Source organism: Eleginops maclovinus, chromosome 18, assembly GCF_036324505.1.
Source record: "Eleginops maclovinus isolate JMC-PN-2008 ecotype Puerto Natales chromosome 18, JC_Emac_rtc_rv5, whole genome shotgun sequence".
NCBI lineage: Eukaryota > Metazoa > Chordata > Actinopteri > Perciformes > Eleginopidae > Eleginops > Eleginops maclovinus.
The window spans coordinates 12,574,779-12,600,345 of NC_086366.1; the positions used below are offsets into that span (position 1 = coordinate 12,574,779).

A 25,567-nucleotide genomic window follows, 5' to 3' on the forward strand; every position below is an offset into this window, starting at 1 on the left:
TTAGATTTTTACTTTCAGATTAGCATCACACTTATTTTTTTCTCAACACGATACGATCTTGATTTTTTGTTATGCAGCTTTTCCTTAATGTCCTGTTTTTTCTCGAAAAAATCTGTATTTTATTTATCATTTATATCCAAATAAGTTACTCATCAAAATGTTATAGTTTAGTTGAATTGTAATTTTCTCTCTTCCCTCTCTCTCAACCAGCCACAGTGTCTGTTGTTTGTGTTTTTCCAGACCAAGAAGCTTCTACTACGGAAGAAAGATTGTGGTAAGACCTCCAGTTGTAGCAAATCACTAAAGCCTACTAAAAGGAACAAGTGATAACAAGCAGTAGTTTTACATTATGGTGATAATGCTGCAGTCACTTTATAATTCTTTTGCTGTCAACAAATTCCCATGACAACACCAGAACGACAATGTATTAGTCTTCATTTCAGTGCTTTACAACGTCCCCTACGCGTCTGTGGCACTTAAATCACTTGTTTAAATACACGATGCCAATTGCTATGTTTTGATGATAAAGTGATGGTGAAACCTGACGATGGTGCTAGATGAAACTTCTGGGGATCAAAGTTTTAATAGCAATTAATAATTCAGGAAACATGATTGTCTGTATAAAATGTAATGGAAATTAATTTTTATATTAACAACCTACTTTGGACCAAACAATGTACTAATTTACTGATGGTCTAAGAACACAAATATTTGTAATGGGAAGAAAATATATGTTTTAATTGCACAAACCCATTTAATAGATGTTGTGATTCACTATAAGGAACAGTGACGTCTGCACACATTTCTTTGGCAGACAATCCAGTAGTTATTGAGAGTCAGGCCCAGAGTTGTTAGGAGATTGACTTTACAACGGACAATTGCATCAGAGTCATGCCACTGGTTAAATAGGCTGCACCCTTTTTCTAAAACCCCTGGGAACTGTTGCATTTAGCAGATGTATTTGTTATATATATTTGTGTTGTTTTAGACAAATATTAAATCTCTACAGTAGTCAGTGGGACATGCTCAATATAAACTACATCACTAATGCATACTGTATGTTACAATACCCAGTGCAATGCTCACTGTTTCTAAGTGTTTTTGGACAACAATATAGCCTTGTGGTACTATAAGCCCTTGCAGACCTTAGCTGCAAATGTTTTAGTAATAGCATCAATCCATTGTTGGTTTTGACTTTCTTGTGCTTTCAATAATAAGAAGTTTAGAATTTTTGCAGAGCTGTCTTTTAAAGTACCCCACACTCCCTGGAGGAAAGCTGCTAGTGCATCTCTCATATCTAAAAATCTCTCCATAGCCCTAATCTCTCTCCCTCTATTCATCATCACTCCTTAACTCATCTCTGTGGTATACCTGTGCTGTCAATGTCCTCGTCCAAACTGGCAGCTGTGCCAAAACTTCAACACAGTACGTCATGAGCGAGTGCCAGCCAGGGAATGAGCCTTAGTGTTGTTAGCGGAGGATGTCACCCATACTTATATGGTGCTAACCAGTAATAACATCATACATTTTTCATAGGAGGAGGTGAACTTTAAAAGTGATGATGGCTGGTGCATAAAATATACATCACTTTCAAGATTAGTCAATGTTAGGAACAGGCTGTGTATGCTATGTGTGAGTGTAAGAGGGAGAACCCTTTATGTCACAGTCGTGTCCTCCTTCTTGCCAGGTTTGTTCCTTTCCCTGGCTCACCTCAAGTCTGAATCCGTTCGCCAGTGGAGGCTCTATGCCTTGGCCAGGCTAAGAGAGGAGCATATGTGTCTAGAATCTAATCTGTCTCTACAAGTACTGTTCAGCATAAGGATGAAAAATAATTCCAGCGCTGAAGTGAATTTACCCTCTGACATTCAGATTATACGCAATATTGTGGATCTCTCCTTGGTGGATTTCAGCAGTTATTGGCATGACACAAGGGTGAAGCCATAGTGTAAAATAGCATGAACTGAACACCATCATCTTAGTTGCTGCGATTTATTTAGCATGCTGCCAAGACACACTCATCAGTTGATAGAGGCCATATCAGGCAGCACCAGGCTGCAATGTTGCCTTATGGCAGTCAGCAGTTAAATGTGTCTCTGCCTCCCACAACAAGCCAAGGGATGGTGCAAGTTTGTGTGTGTACTGTATCAGTGTATGAATCCTAGTGTATATGTTTATGTGAGAATCAGTAGGAAAGTCTAAACTGTGTTATTGCTATCTGCTTGAGTGCAGATGTCACCACAAGAGCACAGAAGTGAGAAAATCCATTCTTTGCAAAGCCAGCTTCACACAGGAATATTCCACAATCAGGTAGTATCACGAGTGTCTAATGTCTCATCCATTGTAAGGATCCCTCTGGCTGTCTTACTTAATCATGCTATAATTACTTGTTTCCTTTTTCAAAATGCCTTTGGTTTTGATTGTTTACTGTAAAGGAAAAAATATATATTCAACACACAATGAATCTGTATTTGAGTTAATACATTTAACAAATCTGCCCGTACTTCTAGATATGTTTTCTATCCGAAATGTATGTCTTACCTTAGCTACAGTTTATGATCACACTTGAGTTTCAATCAAAATTCAGTCAGATGGATACAGTTTAATGGTAATAAGCTGGTCTGCAAATCTCACTAAGAGGCTAATCAACAAGGTTCTCTATTGATTGTTGTGTGTTGTTTTAACATGTATTAGTTTGGTTGTGCTTTAACAAGTATCCTTGTTAAGTCTCTGAATGAGAAAGGAAAGAAAGGTGATGTAAAACCATTGCACTTTTCAAATGCTTACACTGTTTTATAAAACAATCAACGAGTTATAAATAACGTACACGGTTAAAGCTAACACACAGGTAAAGTATCACTCTAAAATAATGAGATTTTAAATGAGAAACATCACTCTAAATGGCTTTCCAGGAAGGAGCAGACAAAACCAACATAATTTGTTACAGGGAGAAATCCCAAGCTACAACATGTGAGAAATATGTGCCGCACTTGAAAATGTCCTTTTGCTACTTCTGACATACTTCATATAAATAAACAATTCTGCATCATATGTTGCATCAAGTTTTCTATTTTAACAATGAGTTAATCACAAATGTCAACCAAAAATAAAACCCCTGCAGAGCTATGGTTACTGAGATGCCAGTTATTCAATAATGACAAGGGTTTATGAATGGAAAATGATTACTGTTATATTATTATTCACGAGAGAGAGAGAGAGAGAGAGAGAGAGAGGGGGGGGAGAGGAGAGAGAGAGAGAGAGAGAGAGAGAGAGAGAGAGAGAGAGAGAGAGAGAGAGTAGTGTTAATATAAGTGTATAGATACAAATGCAATGTTATTCCCACTCCATTGCCTTTTCCCACTCAGAACTTAGTGCATGCTAGTCATGCTAAAAATGAATGTGTACTTAATAATTAGCAAACAGTTTATTTCTCAAATCTCTTTCATTAGCTGTAGATGGAATCCCTTGGATCCAGCTTGTGGCGTAAATTGGCACGCAGTATTGAAAATGTCAGTCAAACATAAGGTGACAAGGTCTGCCCCCAATGACTGTGACGGTAAAGGAAATATACGTCCCTTCCAGTGTTAAATAGATGAAACCCCGCCTTTATTTCCCGTTGTTCTCTACAGTCGCGTCTTCGCCTTCCTCAGTCAGTACCGAAGGTAACTCCGTGCGTAAAGCTCCTGGACATCATACGGACACCGTACAGTTGCAGCGTACTTCTCAGAGATACGAAAGGAAGAAAAACATTCCTCGAGGTTTTCGCCAAATAACCGGGAAACAGTTAATGATTTAAAGCAGTTTTATTTATTGGTTTTTTGTATGCAACCTATTTTTAAGCTCTCCTCGCCAGTGCAGTTGTCCCCCAACAGCCTGTATTAATGCCTCGGACCCAAACCGCCGCAACGATTCGTTTGAATTTCAAAGAGTAAACCATGTGCAAAGCAAATGACGGATACAGCAGAAGCTAACTGTGGGTGCACTTGGATTTAACAGCCCGTGCCCGTAAAAACAAAGATTCAGTCAAACTTATGGCGTGAAGGTAAGACATTTTTTTTTCCCCTGTGTAATGCGCCAAACTTGCAAAAATAAGATTGTCTTACTTGGATCTGTCAATATATGTAAAACATTTCTATCCAGCAAGGTTCGGTGGGCAAGTCCAACCTATACTGAGAGATATTGGGTGATATAAAGTGATTTATTGGGTGTGATTCACTGAGATATTAACTTTCAAGACGAATTTGCTGTTGTGAGACTATTTTAAGCTTTATCCAAACGCGAAATATTTGTCTATTTGCAAATGAACACTTTGAGACCGTTTCTGAGCGAGTGTGAGCGCGTAAGCACACCAACAGTGTTTGTGTCACACGCATTATCGGTGTGATTTATTTGCATAGCAGGTCGGTTGTTTACTGTATTGATCCGGGTTGGTCTTCGGTGTAAAACAACTGAATGCAAACATTTGCTCTCCGACGTTATAGGAGCCCAGGAAAAGTGCTTGAAGTGAGCTGTAGTTTAATTCTTGAAATTTGGCAATGTGACCGTGTCAAGCCTTTCCTTTCCAACCCACGGAGCTGATTTGAGATCTGTTTGTGCCTTCCAGTTTGTAATTAGTGCTAGGTTCTCTAGGGAGAGCGCGTCCTCAACACAGGGCTTGGTGCAGGGCAGGTGTCTGCTGTTCTGGCTGAACAACCCGTCCTGTATCCTATCAACCCTCTCTGAGCAGCTTTAACAAGTTAACAGGCAATATAAATTAGGTGAACAGACCTGGGTGGTTTATCTTTAGCTGTCTGATAAACCTGTGGGATAACAACCTGTCAGTGATACTGTCACAGAGTTTATAATGGCATTTAAGTAATGTATGTCTTTAATTGCATGTCTAAAACATGTAGCCTGATGTTGTTGCATTGTTTTGTTGAAATATGTATTTTGCGGCTTGTTTTTTCTCTTGTGGAATTTGCTTAGTTTGCCATTTTACAAACAGATGGCAGAGAATGGTAATGATGCAGATATGTATATTCAGCTATAGTAGCTTTTTAATGAGTCGGTAAATGAAGACAACATTTGAAATGAGGAAAAATCTGATTGGTAAACAAGATAGCTCATGTAAAACTGTTTTGGCATGTGCTCAGCAGGATAAATTTCTTAGGATAGCTCAATTATGTTCACCAAATTTGTGCTGTCATCAAAAAGGACCACCAGTGGACATTGACAGTTGTGTTTGTGAGCTCAACATGGCCACAGTTAACAATTGTAATGCTTTCTTAAAGGAGAAATGTGAAAAGCTAGCTCCAAGTAATTGCATCTTTCAAATACCAACGGACCACCTGAGACTGAATGTAGTGTCAATTTGCTGTCTGTCCACTGACAGTTTTCCAGACACATTGTTCATCCACATGGAGTCTAAGTCTTCCTGACTCTGATGTGTCACACCTTGTGAGGTAAACAGCAAAGGCAGAGCAGCCTGATGCAGTGCTTGTCATGTCCAGCTGTTTAAGCACACTATCTTCATTGAATCAAATCTACTAAATGCCTCAAGACAACTGTCCATTTAAAAAAAACCAGATGATTATTTCAGCATGTTTTATATGGATTAGTATCAGGAAAAGACAACACCCAATAGGACTCCTCTATAGCTCTTCATTGTTAGAGATTAGTCTACATGAGTACGTTTACATCAAGGTGGTACACAGCCTTAAGTGATTAAGGCATATTATTAGCACAATAGTTAAGGGATTTAAAGCCAAATCACTTGACGCAGCTGGTCAGTCAATAGTGACATTTGAATTCAGCACACTGCTCCCAAGAGAGATGACATGTATTAAAAAACAACAACACGGTGTGTCAGCCAAGGTCCGTAATTAAATTAAATTACTAACCCAAAGGAGTGTTGTTTGATTTAGCCTGTGAAAATCAAAACCTAATTTATTAAACAGACAATCACAAAAAAAGGCATTCTCCATATGTGCTCAAGCCTTTAGGATGACGTAACAAATCGTTTTAAATTGAAGCATTAGCATTTGAAGCGTTTTTAATCCGTAATGTTATTCTTTGTTGAAGCATTTTTTGGTCATTACCCATTTGGGAAAGTAAAGCAAATGTGTGTTGAACAAATTGGTGTCTTGCATACTTTGATGCTTTATTATTTGAGATGATTATACTGTATGTGGTTCTTTAAGAAATGTCAGGGTCCAATAACACCATGATATTGCGAACCATGGTAAACACAGCTCTTACAGCAGTCCCAGAATGTCAAAGCGGTCAATGTTAACCGTAATTATGTCAATGTAAGCTGAAAGCTGAAGAGGAAGAAAAAACACAAAGATGGAACATTGTTTGGACCATGATAAACCAAAAAAAAAGGCTAAGGAATGGTGAAACGGTGGAAGTGAGCTTTAGTGACCTTTGCGTTTGATTGTGTCTAGAACATAAGCGAGTTAACATGAAATATAAATAGTTTACATTTTCAACGGAAACTGAAGCACTATCAAAATGACTTCAAAATAACAAGCATTGTAACCACAGAGCAGACTCCTCAGACTAGCAGCAGTGTTATTTTATACCACAATAATCGGGCATAATGCACACTTAGCTCCAAAACACCAATGCGTCTCCTCCTGTAGGTTCATGTGGCTCAGCAGCCCCATTGTTTTTTGACCAGTTAATCATTTAATTGTATTGGATCTACTGTATGTGAATGTATCTGACTGGCCTACATTCTCTTCTCTCCTGAAACCCATTCCCCAGCATGTCAAATACGTCCACACTCTAGGGACTGGTACCACCATCACTGAAAGGATGGAGGAGCCAATTAGTTCCTAAAGTCCATAAGAAATCCATCGAGATCTGATAATGCTCCATGTTACAGTTATATGCTCAAAGTTATGGTGGCAGGTTGGTCTGTGTGTGCATTAATGGTGCATCCATAAACATATTAATACAAAGTGTGTGTACAAACGGTACGTTGCATTGTGTTTGAGTTAGGATTGTAACCTAAATGAGTATGTGGGGCTTGCATTGTGTTGCCATACGTGTGCCCTCTTTGTTTGTGTGTTTCATAGAAAATCATTTCTTATGAGTAATTATTTATTGTCTTCACGGTGAGGTGCACTCACACAGCACTGCATTATGTGCCTTTATTGTGCAGTTACATTTGATAATCACTAACACCTTAAATAATTCATCATCACATTTATATTTAGATAAACCAACAATACATTTTTACACACATAACACTCTGCTGGATAGAACTGCTCCACCATCACACATTTTTAATTTAAAAAATAGCTCATTTGTCTTAGTCTTTTGAGGCAAGAGCAACAGTTAGTTAAATCTGTGGGTGTTCTGGAAGAACAGTGAACCTTTCCATGACTCTCTATCTTACTGATCCCCTGTTGAGTTAGACACACACGCAAGATCCACTGAGAGGTGTGAAAGTGCTTTAGCTACAGTAAGGCTGCATTGTCAGAGGATATAAGACACCCTGTTGAGCAGTCACAATTAGTGCATTAAAGACACATGTGCATAGCATACACACACACATTGAATATAATTGGATAGGACTTTTCTTAATTTGTTATGGCTCCTATAGATCTTGATAAAACATCAAAGGTAAAAGGTTTGAAAAAACAATTTTGAGGTCCACGGGGTTCCTTTAAATGTTCGAGCGAACACTCTTGACCACTGGGATGGCAAACTATGTGCAGCAATTGACAGGGTGTCTATTAGAGGAGGGGGAAGCAATGAGGATTAATAGCAAAAGTTGAAAGAAAGAACAGCTTTTCCCTAGGGGAAGGAAATGTCTTCCCAGTTATTTCAATAGAGTGTGTTGAATACACTGCAATGGGAAATAGGTGGTCCATTTAAGAGTTGGTCCCTGTAGACTTTAATTTAGTGGCACTAAGACCTGATCATTTGAACTCCACCAGATGGTGCCTGAAACACTAAGACCGTCAAGGTGTACAAAGAAACAATATTTACACAGCTCACTCAAACACTGTTCTTTTGGCCCTGAATATGAGTCTTTAAAAGGATAAACATTAAAAAGATGAAAGTGAGATTGAGTGGGGTGATGTGTCAGATACAAGCTTGCTGTGACATGACCCACGCATCGCTTTGAACAATTTTTTTTTCGAGCTCTTGTGTCAAGTGCCAAATGAAAGCTGGGTTTTACTAAACAGCCCTTCAGTCGCAGCTTTCTTGACATTTTCCTCAAGAGTCTGAGAGTCTTTTGTTGGGCGAACAAAACAACATAGATTCTCCTGTCTGTATGACCTTTTGGTAGAAGCTTTGATAAATTATTGTCCAATACAAGACTTTCCTAGGAACTGCTAATCTCGGAAAATAGCAACGCCTCGAGGCCCCCCATATTTGAAATAACTGGCAGAAATGTTCTTCAAAAGATTAGTGGGTAATATGTAATAGGTGATAAGTCATTTGAGATTTTTATATTTGAACTGTTTTCATAATACTGTGTTCACAGTCTATATGAAATATAAAATCGAGGTAAACAGCATCTTATCCTTCTCGGCGCAGTATAAGGGACTCTTTAATTTAAATGTCAGGGCCACCAATTTAATGTTACGTGGGCTTGTTTATTATACCAATACAGTGAACCAATCCGGTACCAGTGTTCAATTAAGTTGTACATGAATGTAAGTGAGTGGGATAGTTCATTAATGTGTAAGACAACTGAAGGTTGGACTCCAACATTCCAACATACACTTTTTAATAATAAATATAACAAAATACATAAATAGATAAAAATGTGCTGAAGCAATGTATATTAAGATGATTGAGTCTGAACCGAATTGGCGCATTGTCAACAATACTGGATCCAGCTTGCTGATTCGGTATTGGATTTGATACTCAAACGTTATCTGTTTCTGTTCAAGGCCGTTCAGAGGGTACCTAGTTCCGTGTATTGCTGCTTGCAGTGCTGTGGGGGGTTAAGGGGTGTGCCTGTTAGGATTGGGGGCCTTTTCGGAGCGGCCAGTTGCTTGACTCCTAAAAGTATGTGTTGCACGTTCAAATTTGGAAAGCTTGAACACTGCTTGTCTTTCGGTCCCAAGCATTACATGCCATGTTTGAAGTCAATTGAAAGAAGGAGATACCGACACACACAGACAGACATCCCTTACTTTATAGTCAGGTAGATTCAAATGTTCAATACCAATCATTTGAGCATTTTAGTGAAAGCTCCCACATAACAGACCCTGCAGAACCACCACTTTTGACCACTTTTTTACTGGGAGCAGTGATAGAATACATTCTTTTATATTCCATCACCTCCTCTTAAATCACCAATATGATATTTATTCTTCCAATTGTAGATAGATTTTCACCTCTTGCCCACTTCTCAGTTATCCCAGAGCAGCTTGAAAGCAAATGAGAAAAAACTCATTTATTTCAATTTCCTGGTAAAAGTGACAACCACAAGACAACATTGCGGTTTCTTTTGTCACTACCAATCCATCAGGCCTTGTGACCTTTTTGCAGGCTCACTTGTTGCACCCTATCCTACTGTGGTTGGTTGTGTTGTGGTTGCAGCGGCTCACAATCTGATTTTAAAGTTTAGTAATATGTCTTGAATCTAATTTTTGCTTGAAACAAATTCATTTTCAGCAGAGTCGTACCCTTGTGGCATGCTATAACAGGCCCCGCCATTTAGTGATACCAATGTAGAAACTGAGGAGGTTTTTTCTACTTTCACGAAAGGGAGGACATTTGTATACATGAAGTAAATTACCAGTGTAATTTAGGTGTCTGTTGTTGTTACAGGCAGCCACTAATAACCCCTCTAATCACTGAAATATGTTTGGGTCGTACTGTACCTTTTCCGATTATTGCTGCCTTGCATGGCCATTAATTAAAGCAAATAGATTTGCTTCACATTTTTAAGCTGACCACTGTTATATTTAAGGTCAAAATCATGCAACATTTTCACTTGGCAACAGATAATCTCTTTTTTCGCAGTGGGGGATAACAATGTTGATGTGGCCTCAAAATGCGAGTGAGTAATAACAGACTGTATCTCTATGTCAAACACAAAGGAGGGAGAAATTAACAAAGACACAGCTATGGCACGGTTTCACATTGATCTGCTAATCACTAGTGCAAAGAGTCTGCCTACTTCATTGTAAATATTCTTCTCTCTTTTTGCACTATTTTATTTATCTTATTTGCACCATGTATGTTGAGTTGTTGGAGGAGCACGCGACATAAGATTTTCATTGCCAACATATACGTTGTATATGCTGTGCATATGACCAATAAAGCCTTGAAACCTTGAAACCTTGAAACATCTTTGTTCACCCCACAGCCAACAGCACCTTCCAGGAAAGTGTGCAGTATTATGGACTGCCTGAGATGACTGTGCAACAAGGATTGGACAGGAAAAAACCCAGTTTTATTAACTCACCTTTTATTTTTACTAGAAACATCACAGTTGTTGCGGACAGGTACAGTGGGGCTTTCAGAAGCACTTGATTTATTTGGGGCTTACAAGCCTCTGTCCAACAGTCGTCGCGTGTTAGGTTGAGCAGGGAAGCTGTGTATGGATGTTTATGTGCACACCTGCATCCGTTCTTACATGTTTGTTGGCCTGTAATGGAAAAGCAGCTAGGTGTATGTGTGTGTTCTTTTTGTTTGTGTGTGTGTATGGGTGCGTGTGAGTGTATGTGTGTGCACGTGAAGGCCTCACAAGAGACAAGACCAGTTGTTAGGTTAGAGCTTCCCTACAACCTAATGAGGACAATGGAGGCTTGTTACCAACCTCCCTCTCCTCTATTTCCAGTGGGCGGATGCTCTACCATTTTTACCCTGATGGCTTGATTTGAGTAGGTAATGGCTGGAATTACCACTACAATAACCTTTAAGTCTTACTGTATCAATAACATTGATGTATAGTTGGAATTTGTGCCCAGAGGGCTTTTTACTTTGTGGATGATGCATCAGTGCCTTTTGTTTAGCCCTTTATATTTTCCTTCCTTTCTCTGAATGTGATTTCTCTTGTAACTTCCTGTATGGTTTCTCCAATTTAATTTGTTTTTACCTCTTTCTGACAACATCTCCATATTAAGAAGTCCTTTGTCAGGGTTCAAATTTGTGCTCTGAATGCCATTTATAGTGATACAGGTTATTGCATATGTCAGTCAAATAAATTACCGACAGGTCCCTTTGTACTTTTTTATATGACAAGTCAGATAGCTCAGCATCCTGACGGAGGAAAATGTTGTCTCTTCTTCTTCTTCTTCTTCCTCCTCTTCTTTAAGCAGATGCACAATGCCTGAAAAATAGAATTGATTCATCATCTTAAAAAGCACTGTCTTTGAAACTGTAATTGTTCAATATTTGTTTGATGAAATATTGGTTTACCACCAAGAGCACAACAGTGTGGCTGAAAGAGTGCCTTTTCATGTTTCATTTAGAAAGGAAGCATATCTCTTCAGTAATGTTTTTGAATCATTCACCATCTTATCCATTTTGAATTGCCAAATCTCAAAAGTGTGCCAAACAAATCTGAATGCACCTTTACGTAAGAAGGATTTTACCAGAAAATATTTCGTAATGGTAAGTGCAGAGAAAGGAGGGATAATTGGAACACCGGGATAATGACACTGTAATTGCTACTCTGAATGAGCAGGTTTATTTTCAGCACACTTAAAGACATAGCAGCTTCCACCTACACAGCATGCCTGTACAAAAAGGCTTCGAAACTGTGAGGAGTTGTCTCTTCACTCAAACGGTAACAAAAGCGAGCTTTTTACGAGAAAGGGAATTCACAAGATAGTCATTGACTTTGCCAGCATCAATGATTCCGACCCCCTTCTAAGAGGGGATGTGGTAGATAGAAAACTAATTAGGTTGAAGGCTATCACAGGGTGGAATCAAACACTGACAGTATTGGCCAGAGGTATCAGCTTGAGGTTCTGCTTTCCCTTTGCAGATATTGAGAGTTGTAAAGGATTTAATGATGCAGGTGGACAGGGTTTGCAAAAACTAAATTCCCTATCTGTACTATTAGAACTGCATGTCCATTTAACCGTATAACACAAACTAATCTATAAGAATTAAGGTATGAATAACTGGCAAAGAAATCAGAAATGAAAAGAGAACATTTTCAACACACAGATTAGGTTTATGAATAGATTATTAGATGACACCTTTATGTGGTATCTGGGTTGGAATAATATCTGAACCCAGAAAACATTGTTATAGGAGCAGTTCAATCAATGCCCAATAATGCAAAGGGAACACAGAAAAAATAGAGCAAATAAAACACTAGTGGGATGTATTGAATTTTGTAGCGAGGTGTTCAAGGCACTATTGTAAAGGGTGTGTTTCTGTTCTGTTGCATGCACATGTGGTATGTGTTGTTAGTTTGTGTATTATGGCACTGTCTGTGCCTGAGTGTGTGTGTTTGAGGGGGAGGAACAATCACATTCAGGGCTCTAGAATAGCAGTGATTCAACACAACCAAATTGTTGATTAAATGGGGCTTATTGTAAGATTAACAGCACGGTTTATTACAAGATTTAATAAACTGATGACTGCATCGCTGCTGATTGGATGAGATTAGCGCTCAACAGCAATGACGAACAGGTTTATTAGTTTTTCACAAACTGATGCCAGTTCAGAGACCTTTCCATATTACGGGGGATTCAATTATAACAACAAAACAGTTGCTCTGCACAAAGCGACCTAAGGTTGCTCATCATAAATAATGCTGAAAGTACTTCTAAATTATTGTAGGGTACAATAATATTCACAACAAGTGCTGTATTTATGGGGGAATTAAAAACTAATTATGGTTGGACTTTTTTAATTAGAAGTTGTTTACAGTAATGGTAAAGTCATTACCATTTTGTCCCCAATAATATAATAATTGTACCTTTTATTAACTTATAATTGCCCCATTATTAAGAAATAATTTTACCGAAATGTCTTGGCTGTAATCTCCAAAAATAACATGGTATCAAGTAAACTGTAAAGAACACGACATCACTCACGGGTAATGATAAAATAACTGTTATAATGTCATAATATAGAAATACAAACAGTAATATCTACGTTTACAAATGAAAATATTCCATCTCTTATTAAAAACCTGTATCTGCTTTTGTTAATCTTTTTGTTAGATAACATTTCCTATTTCGTCTTTTCAATGCAATTCTACACTTTATCTGATGAAAAAGAGAAAACAGACATATCCTATATTGCATCTGTGTAACGAGAACAAAACAAACACCCTCACTTGTGCTTTTTATCTGTTTCTGTGGGCAGTGGAAGCCTGGTCTTCACCAGTCAGCAGAGAAAAGCCTTGTCACTACTGTGAAAAACCCAGGATAGCCAGATAATGCCTCCTGCTTTCATAGATCAGTGATGGGGTCACATGGGAATAAGTGGATGCGGTTGGATGTGAGACTGAGGGATTGTGGGTAGAAAGTAAGGTTATTTAAGGATTGTATCCAAGAAAGGTCAACTGTTCACAATTAAGAGGTCACTTGGTTGGCCAAAGCACTATACAACCTGTTTAATGATGATGGAAACATTGTAGCTGCTGCTCTTAATTTGCAATTAAACCTTCAAATACTCCATTGTAGCAAAAACTGCTCACAGTTTACTTGTTACATCTCTGTGTGCATTATTTATATGTGTTGTAGCAGAAAGCGTTTTCAGTTATAGAGCTTCCAGCTAACATAATGGTCGAATTAACTCCCAATTCTTAAATCATTGAAGGGTATGCATTCATTTATGCTTTGTGATCCATCATTTTAAAGACCGGTTCTGCACAGTGAATGCTTGATGTCTCTCATTGATGTTCTCTTCATGATATAGTAGCTTTTTTATCTTTTACCAAAAATGGGACAAAGCCTGCGAGCTAGTTCAGGCAGCCAACTCGAGCACCAATGATGCATTCGCACATAACGCCCCTTGTCACACTTGCAACCAACCAAGCATAGTCTCCTTATCTGGCGCTCTATTTAAGCTGTTGGATCTGCCTACCTCTGCCTCGCTAATGCTGCTGCTGCTACTACTGCTGTTTCCACGCTGCTAATGTGTTCACCTTACTGCTGCTACGTTCACGTTGGCGATGCTCGCCTGCCCCACCACCACCCCAGCTTCCTCCCCAACTTCCATCTGTAGGCTCGGGGGATAGTTATCTAATCATCACTCCATGTTCTATGTTAATATGTGGAGTGATGAGGCCCGAGCCTAGACGCCAAACTCAAACTATATACTGTTTCTAATAAACATATTAATGAAACACGCGAGTGGTCTGACTGAAATAATTTTGGTGGTGTAATTAATAATTACTGTTACGATGACTGTTCAAGGTTTCAAAGTTTTATTGGTCATATGCACAGCATATACAACGTATATGTTGGCAATGAAAATCTTATGTCCCATGCTCCTCCAATAACTCAACCATACATGGTGCAAATAAGATAGATAAAATAGTGCAAAAAGAGAGAAGAGTATTTACAATAACAACAATAAAGATTTGAGGATGTGAAATATATACATATGTGGAATACATTGAAAGTATTTAAATACTTTACACTGTTGAATGAGGAGGTATGGACAGATGCATATATTATGTATAACAGATATGTATAATATATAGATATGTGTACTATAAACAGATATGTATGGCAGATATGTATAATATATAGATATGTGTACTATAAACAGATATGTATGGCAGATGTGTATAATATATATATATATATATATATATATATATATATATATATATATATGTATGTGTGTGTACTATAAACAGATGTGAGTAGACATTCACAGAGCTCAGGAGTTCAGCAGTCTTATAGCCTGTGGTATAAAACTGTCAAGCTTCCGTTCTGTAACTGGCCGAACATTGTACAGTATGTGGTTTACAACAGTCACAATGTCCGCTAGGGCTGGGTGATATATCGATATTGAAGATATATCGATATATTTTTAAATAAGATATGGAATTAGACCATATCGCATATATCGATATAGTTCAAAATTGCGCTGTAGTACTTGCTTCAGGCAAGCCGTTGATCGGAGCTCTCTGCACTGCTTCCCGCGCCCCGGCTCCGCCCCTCCTCTTTCATGCACAGAGGGGGGAGGGGGAGGGACACTCCGGCACTCTTCAACAAACATGGAGAAGGCAACAACGTCTGCAGAGCGTACTGTGGAGAGCCCCTTGGTTGGTAAAAGAAAAAGCAGTAGCTCAATCATTTGGAGATGGTTCGGATACAAATTGTCTGACGAGCAACAAAACCAAGCTATATGTAGGGAGTGCCATAAGCACTTTGCAGCCAGTGGTGGAAGCACTACGAAGCTTTTTCATCACTTAAAGACGTGGAACAAAGTGCAATATGAAGAGTGTGTGAAACTGCGCGCTGCAGAAGCCACAGGCACAAGCCGTCCCCAACCCGACAAAGCTCCAGCCCCAAAACAAAGCTCACTGCAAGCTTCATTTTCCCGCTTTGTGCCGTATGAGAAGAAAAGCGACAAGTGGCGTGCAATAACAAAGGCGGTGTCCTTTCACATTGCCAAAGACATGGTCCCTGTTGCAACAGTGGAACAGGTCGGGTTCAAAGAGCTAATTAAAAAGCTGGACCCGAGATACGAGCTTCCCAGTCGAAACTATTTTGCACGAGAAGCACTGCCGCAAATGTATAGTGAAGTCATGAACGTTGCAGGCCGGCTCGCTAACGTCACCCATTTTGCGTTGACCAGCGATATGTGGTCAAGCAGGACGTGTGAGCCTTATAAGAGCGTGACAGTTCACTTCATGCAAGACTGGGAGATGAAAACAGCTTGTCTCCAAACAAGTTATTTTCCCCAGGATCACACCGGTGAGCATATAGCTGAGGCCCTGCAGGACACAATGGCAAGCTAGAAACTTCAAGAAAAGCATCTGGTTGCTATAACAACCGACAACGGGAGCAACATCGTCAAAGCGGTTCGGCTGAACGAGTGGCTGGGGATGCTGTGCTTCGGTCACAGACTACACTTGGCTATTGGTGAGTGCAGTGGAGTATATTTTCCCTTAAACAAAAACATGTTAAAATGTTAGTTTTTCCTCATTTACCTTTGTGTGTCTGTCTGCAACTTTGTGTTTTATGCTGCTGTCTTGGCCAATGGCCAGGTCTCCGTTAAAAAAAGTCATTGTTAAATAGGCTAGGTTAAATAAATTAATAATAACTTAAAGTGCTAAAAGTAAGATCACTTAAAATAGGCCTACAGGTAGATTTCAGAACCATATTTATTAGATTATTGGATAAGAATTAATGATGCATTAATGTGTTTACCACTTTAATGTTACAGCTGGTAAAGGTGAGGTAATATGACTTTAAAATGCTGGTTAGCCTGTTGATATCATCAAGGTAATATTTAGCTATTATCTGGCTTGAAAGAGCAAACTGCAGAGTGACTAGAAATTGATGTTGACACGTAGGCCTAAACATTGTGGAGTTTTTATTGGAGTAGAAATATGAAGTAGCATTAAAATATAGCGTAAATAACAACAACAAGAACAAAACATGAGTAAATGCACATGCAGTGTAATCTCATTTATACATTATACAAACATAATACATAAAAATCCCTTACAGGATTAAAATTCAGAAAATAACTGAATAAAGGCTAATATTTGATATTTATGCCCATTTGATTAATAGTTCTTTATGATTTTGACAGGACATGGCTTGAATGACAAGCGCGTCACCCGGGCCATTTCTCTGTGCAAGAGAATTGTAAGCTGTTTTTCGTACAGCTGGAAGAAAAGGAGCCAGCTTGCTGAAGTCCAGATTCGGCTGGGTCTGCCAAGTCACCAACTCATAACCGAGTCTGCCACACGCTGGGGATCAAGGCAGCAGATGATCCAGAGAGTCCTGGAGCAGGAAGGCGCACTGGCCAAAGTCCTTTCTCGTGACAAAAAGACAAGGCATCTTATCCTTACCTGGCAGGACTTAGAGGTCCTAGAAGCAGTCCAAAAGGTCCTGAAACCTCTCCAGCACTTTACTGATGCTTTATCCGTGAGGAATACGTCACTCTATCCTATGTGAAACCTGTGCTGCACCTTTTTAAAGAAAGTCTCCTGGCATGTGAAGAGGGTGACAGTGAGCTTTGCAAATCAATCAAGACCAGCATCGTTGAGTACCTCAACAGCAAGTATTCTGACCCAGCCACTACTGACCTATTGGAGATGGCTTCATTTGTGGATCCATGGTTCAGGGCCACCTACATCCTGAGTGAAAAAGTCGATGCATTGAAGCACAGAGCTGTCTTGGAGGTGGAGACACTACTGGCTGATCAGAGCAGCGGTCACCTGACACCTGACCTACATGTGCCCATTGTGCCTGAGCCTGCAGATGGAGAAGCAACAGTAGCACCAAAAGCTAAGAGGACACTGGCAAGCTTCTTCAGGCAGCGCACAGCCACCACCACTGCACCAACCAAGAGGGGGGCTATTGAAAATGAACTGTCAAGTTACTTGCAGTCAGCAAGTGTGGAGAGTGACACTGATCCACTCAAGTGGTGGAAGGAACATGAAGTTGTCTTTCCAGCTCTGAGCCACCTGGCTAAAAAGTATCTCTTGGTACCTGCTACCAGTTCCCCCTTCCGAAAGGGTTTTTAGCTGCAGTGGAAATATCGTGACCTCCCACAGAGCATCTGTGAAGCCGGATGCCGTGGACAGGCTAGTGTTTCTTGCACAAAATCTTGAAATGAAGGAGGACACGCTTGTCTGTCTTCTAATGTCTACCTCAAGACAGCACTACTGTTTATCAAAGTAAAAAAAAAACATGTTTATTGAGTTTATAGTCTTTTTCTTGTGCAACTGATTGAGACTGTTCAGATAAGCTATTAAGTTAACAAAAAGTAACAGGTAATCTCAAGCTGATGTTTGAAAACGTTTTTCTTAAACTGAGCACTTTATTTTGTTATCTCTTTATATACAAATGCTGCCCTCAGAAAAAGATTTACCTATTTTATTTTATAGGCTCATTTTATTCAATATATTTTATTTATTTAAATGTGCACCTTACGGAGCTTTGTTATACAGTGTTTATGTTTACATTTTATAGTGAGTTTTCAATAAAACTACTCGTATTTGGCTTTGGCTTTGACTGAGCATTTCATTTCACAGCTCTCACTTTGCGGAAAAAATATCGGGATATATATCGTATATCGATATTCAAACTAAATATATCGGGATATGACTTTTGGTCCATATCGCCCAGCCCTAATGTCCGCCTGAGTTGTGTGTTTTATTTTTCTGTCTTTTTGTCCCTCTCTCTAGCCACATCTACTCTTTTCTAGGCCCATTCAGCGTTATTCTTTACCAGATGCCCTCAGAAATGTCTCCTTTCATCCCAGGTGTAGCCTCTACCATCTGCCCTGCAATCAAATCCTTCCACTCAAGTGATCTTCGTTGTGCATTTCCCCACCTACACATTATTTCCTTATCATGTTTCAGTAAACTTTGTTGTTGTGGCATGCTTTCTCTTTGTTGATTTAGTTGTCTAGTGAAGCATTGTTAGTATTTGCTTGCTAATTCCTACATTTGTTGGTATTTGCTTGCTAATTCCAGCTCTGTCTAGAAGTGTAAATATTGAGCTTTAAGGTTGCTTTGCTTGGCTGCAGGCCTTATGGTGATTTTGAGATCGAACTTTTGATGTGTTCCTAAGTTCAGAGGTTATATTTCCTTTACTGATGAAATATTCTCTTCAAACCCTTCACCATCGCTGAGGCTGTAAAGCCATTTTGAAATCTGATTACAGGGTAAATACAGGTGTATCAATACTTATGTGCAGGTAACTCATTGGTGGGCAAGGGTCCCGGTATGGCTGTGACAAAACAAATAGAATTGGACCATAATTACGTTTATGAATAACACTTGTGATAACCCTATAAAGAATTACAGTAAACTAACTGTGGATTTACAACAGTACAGCATGTTATCTCGTTAATGTTAAATGTCATTATTCAAATTAAATTAACAGTAGATGAAGTCGATTAAACCCAAGTGTAACTGCAACTCCAGTTCCAAAACTATATCAAAACATATGTTTACAAACTGGCTGATAAACATCCAACTGCTCCTTTCACAGCCACCGAAGCATTAAGGACATTTTCTATTTAATGCACCTTTCATCAGTTTTTATCCTCCATAGTGTCATTTCCAATCAAGCAGGCATTACTATTGTCTATAGAGTATTGCATGTTTCCCTGTTGCTGTTTCAGACAGTGTATCTGCAAGGGTTTGAAATGCTTGTAGCCCAGATTGCTAGTTTTTATTACCACAAACCTTTCAAGTTCATCATTCTAAATATTCTCAAGGCGTTTTATTACAGCAGGCTATTTTGTGTCTGTCCCATACTGCATTACAGTCTTGGCTGCAGTCTTGCTTTTTAAGTTATTCAGCCACATCTTTGCAGCCTTTCCATCAGTCAATTTTACTAAAAACAAATAAATTATTTCAAATTGGATTTGAAGTGGTTCAAATGTAAGTGCATTACGCAGCATACTGCATGCACCAATACATATATTTCTTTTATAATGTTTACTCGTTAATTATTTGTCCGATGATGTTTTAAAATGCTATGGCTTTACAGTTCTCCAGTGCACTGGCAGTAGTGATCTACCACACACTAACTCACACGCCCGGAAAACATTTCCAACAGCTGGAGCCAGAATAATAACACACTCATAATTGTATCAACATCAAACAACTCATGCAACTGTTGCAATAATTTTCACATAATTTCAGTTATAATACTCCATTTATTTTAGCATTGCTACCACATTTTGACTTTGCTTGCTTCCAGATTTGTTTTAATAGGACATGAAGAACTCCCACTTAGGTACTATCTGTGATTTAAGTCTCCACTTTGAAGTTAAAGCAATTCCATCCTGGGTTTGTGTTTGAGAGCTTTCCTACCAGCGGTCTGTTGACTGTTCGTCGTTTGACACATGCAAAATTCTTCGCTGACAGGTTGGAGGTGTCTCGTTTTAAATAGGCAGGAATAAAAAGAGACATATTTTGTTCATTAAAGCAGTGGAATATATAACTTGTTACTGGGAGCTTCAAAGACAATACACATCAAGAGACTCCAAAAATAATGTCTTGTGACACAGTTCACTTGTCTTTAGCCCCATCTTCTTTCTTTCAAAATCACAAAGTGCATGTTTGTTCTTAAGCCGACAGCACATAGTGACAGGTGTGTTTTCACAGCAGGAAATTGCAGCACCTAGAAAATAATTAGATAAACTGCTAGTGATCAGCAACACAAAAAAACCTTTCTACAAGGAAAAGACAATTTGTGCTGTTAGGCTAAACCTTGTGTTAATTTCCCCTGAATATTTGATCAAAATATCTACATTGTTCCCTGTCACTTGGCAGGATTAAGTCACTCAGGTTCACCTTAGAATTGTATTTTATTTCTCACAAATTACAATTAAGTCTTGTGTAAAATATTAAGACGAGAAATAAAATATAAAATGATAACACTTGCTTTGAAGTAACATTTGCCTTACTATAAGCATCCATTTACTTTCAAGTACTACTAAGAAGTGTGAATAGTGGTTAAGCCCATTATGTTGAGCCTAAAGCCAGAGTTTACGATGTTACGAAGGAGGCGCGCTTTGAACCCAGCTAAATCGCCATGGCAACTGAAGCTATTTGCTGTAATAGTATTTCTTTAAAACTGAATTGGCTGAAAAAGCATTTATGGCAAAACACCATCAGACAGCCTGACTCTGTTCAGGCTTTTAATGAAAAACGTATCTTGTCACATTGTTTATTCCTCATTACTTCCTCTCTTACATCACACTTGGCAGATTGCTGGCTGTGTACCTCTAAACCTGGTTTTGTTTGTTGTTTCACAAACACACAAGCATCGAATCTGTGTGATCTCTGTCTCGCTCTATAGTTTCTCCTCTTTGTTCAGTTTTTAAACATCTCTGTACTGGACCGTCTGTTGTCCTGGGACCTCTCTCTCTTTCTCCAGGCTCTCTGGGTTTTTTCGGATGTTTTTGATCCAAATCTTTGTCATCTAGTAGATTAAGCATCTCCTGGTATCTCTTTCTACCTTGTGTACATGTTATTCTTGACCCTGTTTCATCTAGAAGTTTGCTGGCTTTGTCCCACTGTTGTGAATGTTGTCACAATGTGTGTTGTTTGCATTCTGGCTCTGTTACAGTTTGCGGATGTTCTCAACTCTTATCCAAACAAAACAGAATCCTTTTGTCTCATTCTGTAACCTGGTCTTTATTGTATCTCAATATAACTAGTCTTTCTTTTTTCATTTATTTCAGTTTTAATGACACTTAAGTTGCCTATCATGATGGAACAAACATACCAATAATTCTTGCAATTAAATTTGATGTCATTTTAAAACAAAAACAACAGAGGACCCTGCATTTCACCCATGGGAACCCATCAGCTTACAGACATTACCTCTTAAAAAGCCACATGTCACTTGTCATCCTCTACATGCGCCTTAAACTTAGATATTGACAGACGTTGAAAGACATGTACAGGAAAACTAAACGTCAAATATTATCCATTATAATACTGTAGGACTCCTACAGTGGCGTTTTTGTATGTACAAAACTGGTGGGGCACAAACAACTCACATATTTGTTAATAGCCTTCTTGTACTTTAATTCATGGAGTAAAGAGCACTATCACAAAGCAAAACTTAACAATAACAACATCCGTCATGCCTCAGCATGAAAACACCAGACTGTATTTACAGTATAAGGAAACACTGACGCTCATCACCGTGGTTACAATAGCAATCGATCCAGCATATCGACACAGACAATCAACATGAACTATTCTTTCGCTCACCAAAGCTCCAGTAGATCAACTTCTTTCACTTTCTGTTTGTATTATTTACCGCTGGGGATGTAGTCTCAGTTCTCTCATCTCCTCTTCATGACTGCACTTTTCACGGCACACACACTTACAGCCAATCAGCTCTGACTTATGAAACAACGTTTTAGTTGGGCTGCGAGCGCTTTGCCCCGCACACACTAAATAGAAAACTACTCTGAGTATCTGCTGTGTAGTTTTCACAGTGAGGGATGGGCAGCCCGGAGCTCGGCCCACATTCCTCAGCCCGGCTCAATAGGCACAGTGTGGACACTGATCAGAAGGACGCAGTCCGAAGCAGCAATGTAAAGATGACTAAACATGATCTTAATATATATTCAAACATATATTTTAAACATCATTTGGGAATAATTGTTTTAAGGAATTTCTGCTGATCGTAGGAGGGTCGGTGCCCCACCTGCCCCTAATGACCAGTCGCCACTGTGTAGGAGACAATTCAAGAAATATTTTCCAAAACCAGACAAAAAATTATGAGACTTACTTTCATATTCTTTGTTATTTACTGATTGTGCAGTCCTAGCATCTTCACTTTTTTCCTCAGAGAGATCTGGTTATTTCTATAGAATTGTTCTGAAGAAAGAGACTGAATATAATTGTACACCCAGTTGGATGTCATTCTGAATCATTTGGAAAACATGTATGCTAATCCAGTGGTTACAGTCCTCACAACATAATACATTTGATTTGTTATCAGGGACTGTAATCAACAGCACTGTGGTATAAACACAGGCTGGCATGTCAATCATTTGGGTTGGACCAAATGATTTATGTAGGCTATTTGCATAAACACTGTCAATAGTGCAGTGCAGCCCCCTCAGCAGCGGGTTGTTTGCGTACTTCAAATATCTAAAAATGGATGACACCAAGAAAAATAAAGTCATTCATGGGGCATCAAGGTCAGAAAAAAAGCGTATTACCAAGACCCTTTGATCCTTTAGTGTGGATCCTGTGGTTTGGCCAGGTGCCCTACTACAAGTGACAGTGTTCATTGGTGGGATGTAGGTGAGGGATTATCATTAGCAGCTCCTAATGAATGGTATGGCCCTTGGTTTGATCTCGCTTAGTGTTAGTCTCTATAAATGTCCAGTTGCCTATTAGAAGACAGTGACACTGCATTTAAATAATGGACACTGGTTTAGGTTTAAGCATTCAGCAAGTATCGACTACGTTGAGGATTCCTAGTGAAAGAACCTGAATCTAGTTTAGGGGGATGGACCCTGGCCTCTATCCGACCTCACCTGAGGAGGACATTATTATAATCATATTTATGTGCGGGTCACAGGTGAGTCATTTAAATAATGGAAGATATTGAAGGCAGCCGGCAGAGAGCAGAGGTTGCTTTTTAAAAGCAAGCATGAGCTGTCAGGACAGCAATGAGAACAGTCTCATGTACTGTAAGTAAGGAAGTAGAGCGAGCAAATAAATGAGATTAGACAGCACAGGGCATCTGCAGGGTACACACAGACACTGGTGCCCCAGAGCAATGCTTACAAATCCCAACAGGAGCAGTCTTTGCTCATCGCACCCTATATTTCTTCTTTCACTTCTACTCTCTGAATCCTTCTGTCGGAACCGAGGCTGTCCTCTGTCCTTATTTGTAACGTGTGTAATTAATACAGCCTTCTACTGGGCTCAATAGAAGATGTCTTTAGTGTGGTAATGTACTGTATGTATTTATTTGTGTATTTTCCTCTGATGTTGTCACTTTTGTCTATCAATTCTCTATAATGAAAATTCACATTCAATGTTAGAACTAGTGTGCAAACCTTTTTGAAAGTCATTGTTAAATTTAATCAGTGCAGTGACATTCAGGTGTATTGTAAGTTGCACGTACCTGACCCTATTAAAAAAAAAATCCCAGATTGTTAAGTGTCCGTCCTTCACCAGTAAAACGTGACCTGAACATTTTCGATGTCCTTAAAATTCAAGATTTTCCTATACCTCTGGACAAAGACACATCATGCTTATGTAATGTTGGAAAGGGCACAAAAGCCTTTTGAAAAGATGAATCCTTACTAATTTCACAGTTACTGCAAAGTGAATCATGTAACAAATGATAATAAATGTTGCTACAACATTCATTTAAAGAGCTCCATATTAAGCTTAAGGAGGTGACACAAAGCTGAAGGGCAGAGGGATTTTCTAAACATCTGCACCAGGGGTGTCCAAACTACGGCCCGGGGGCCAAATGCGGCCCGCAGGCAATCTTAAATTGGCCCTCAGCTAATTCAAAAGGATAATGTCATATGGCCCGTGAAAAAGTAAGCAAAAGTGCTTGTCTTATATTTTACTTAAATATAAGTCAAGCACAAGACAATATGTATATTACACTGTTTTCATGAGTTAAAGAGCCCACTTTTCAAATAAATTCAGGCAATTAAAGTTCAAAACAATTTCTAACAAATCTAAGTTGATAAAAAAAAAGCCCAATAACTGATTTATATAACAAGCTTGAAATATACCCTTCATTTTCCTCTTAAGCACTCTGAGCGAGCCTTACGGAGAGCTGTGGTGTAGGCAGATTTTTTCCTAAAGCATATTCAAATATCAACCATAACTTACCTACATTTGATTGATTTTGCTAACTTAACCTAACTTAAGAGGCAATATACTTAAACTCTAGTAAGGGGCCCAGACCTTCGTATATTTTTCTGTATTTGGCCCTCGGTGAAAAAGGTTTGGACACCCCTGATCTACACTATAGCAAAACCCTGAGGAATATATAACATATTTTGTTCATTAAGGTTCCCATGAAGCAATCCAATCCCTCCTTACAACCAAAACATGGCTTAACATGTCATTCATCCATACAATACCTCTATATCTTAGTTTACATTAAAACGTTTTCTGTTGTTGTTAAGTTGCAACTTTAGTTTGAAGATGTCCTGTTCTTTTAGGCTGTCCTTTGTTGTACTGTTTTGTGGTTGAGCTAATAAATAATAACACACTAATAACTGCAATTGTTATTAGCTAAATGAGAAAACTAAAAGTGTACTAAAAATTGTAAAAGCCCTTTATAGCTGTTCAGGTCACTTTCTGTGTGAAAACGTCATTTGCCAAGTGTGAAAACCTTGTGGATACGTAATGCTTCCAAAAAAGATCTTAGCACTCTAAAATATATCGTCAATACACTCATAAGCTTTTTGACCAGTATTTTGCAGTAATGCCCTTCATAAAAATAACTGGCTTGTAGGGGGAATGGAATAATGAGCAGCATTAAAAAGTATTAGATGTAGAGTAGATGGACGTTCTTATAATGTTATTCCTGTCTGATAATGCACTGCCGTTTCAAAATCATGCTTTTCTAGTCCGTTCAAATGGATGGATATCACGGTTGCGCTGAATATCATTGCTTTGATAACACAGAAGCTCTTATAATGAAGGTTTCTCAATATTCCTGTGATCGGCGTGTCAAAGGGAGACAACTCTACATCATTCACCTTTTTTGTGGTTTATATGTGTTGTTTGTTTGTTTGTTTGTTTTTAAAGACCTGGCAGTTTAGGAGCACTAATTGCTGTTTTTGGATGCTAACCTGTTGCTGATATTCAACTACATCTCCTAACACTATAATTTCTGTAGTGCTATGGAGCATCATTTTCAAGAAAATGTCCTCAAATGGTTGTATTGTATCTCATAAAGACAGGAAATATAATCCTAAATGTATATAC

At 38.8% G+C, this 25,567-nt stretch overlaps 2 protein-coding genes across 3 annotated transcripts in view; both read left to right on the forward strand.

Moving 5' to 3' along the window:
• Positions 1-3,638: 3,638 nt before the first annotated feature.
• The window catches only part of drd2a (dopamine receptor D2a), a 36,295-nt gene continuing 14,366 nt past the window's right edge, over positions 3,639-25,567 (forward strand). For both annotated transcript variants that reach the window (XM_063906282.1, XM_063906283.1), the window contains exon 1: positions 3,639-4,039. The gene's annotated coding sequence lies outside the window, so the exon portion shown is untranslated. The remainder of the gene's footprint in view (positions 4,040-25,567) is intronic.
• LOC134880458 (E3 SUMO-protein ligase ZBED1-like) lies at positions 15,149-17,635 on the forward strand. Its single transcript, XM_063907401.1, has 3 exons — positions 15,149-15,851; positions 16,696-16,926; positions 17,088-17,635. The coding sequence occupies exons 1-3, from the start codon at positions 15,149-15,151 to the stop codon at positions 17,633-17,635; spliced, it is 1,482 nt and encodes a 493-aa protein (XP_063763471.1).

What these genes read in the sequence shown, in the direction of transcription:
- LOC134880458 (XM_063907401.1), top strand. Translation starts at nt 15,149, where the DNA reads ATGGAGAAGGCAACAACGTCTGCAGAGCGTACTGTGGAGAGCCCCTTG. An exon ending in TTTTCCCCAGGATCACACCG is followed by an intron (nt 15,852 to 16,695) that starts GTGAGCATATAG and finishes TGATTTTGACAG; the next exon opens with GACATGGCTTGAATGACAAG. An exon ending in ACTGGCCAAAGTCCTTTCTC is followed by an intron (nt 16,927 to 17,087) that starts GTGACAAAAAGA and finishes ACCTTTTTAAAG; the next exon opens with AAAGTCTCCTGGCATGTGAA.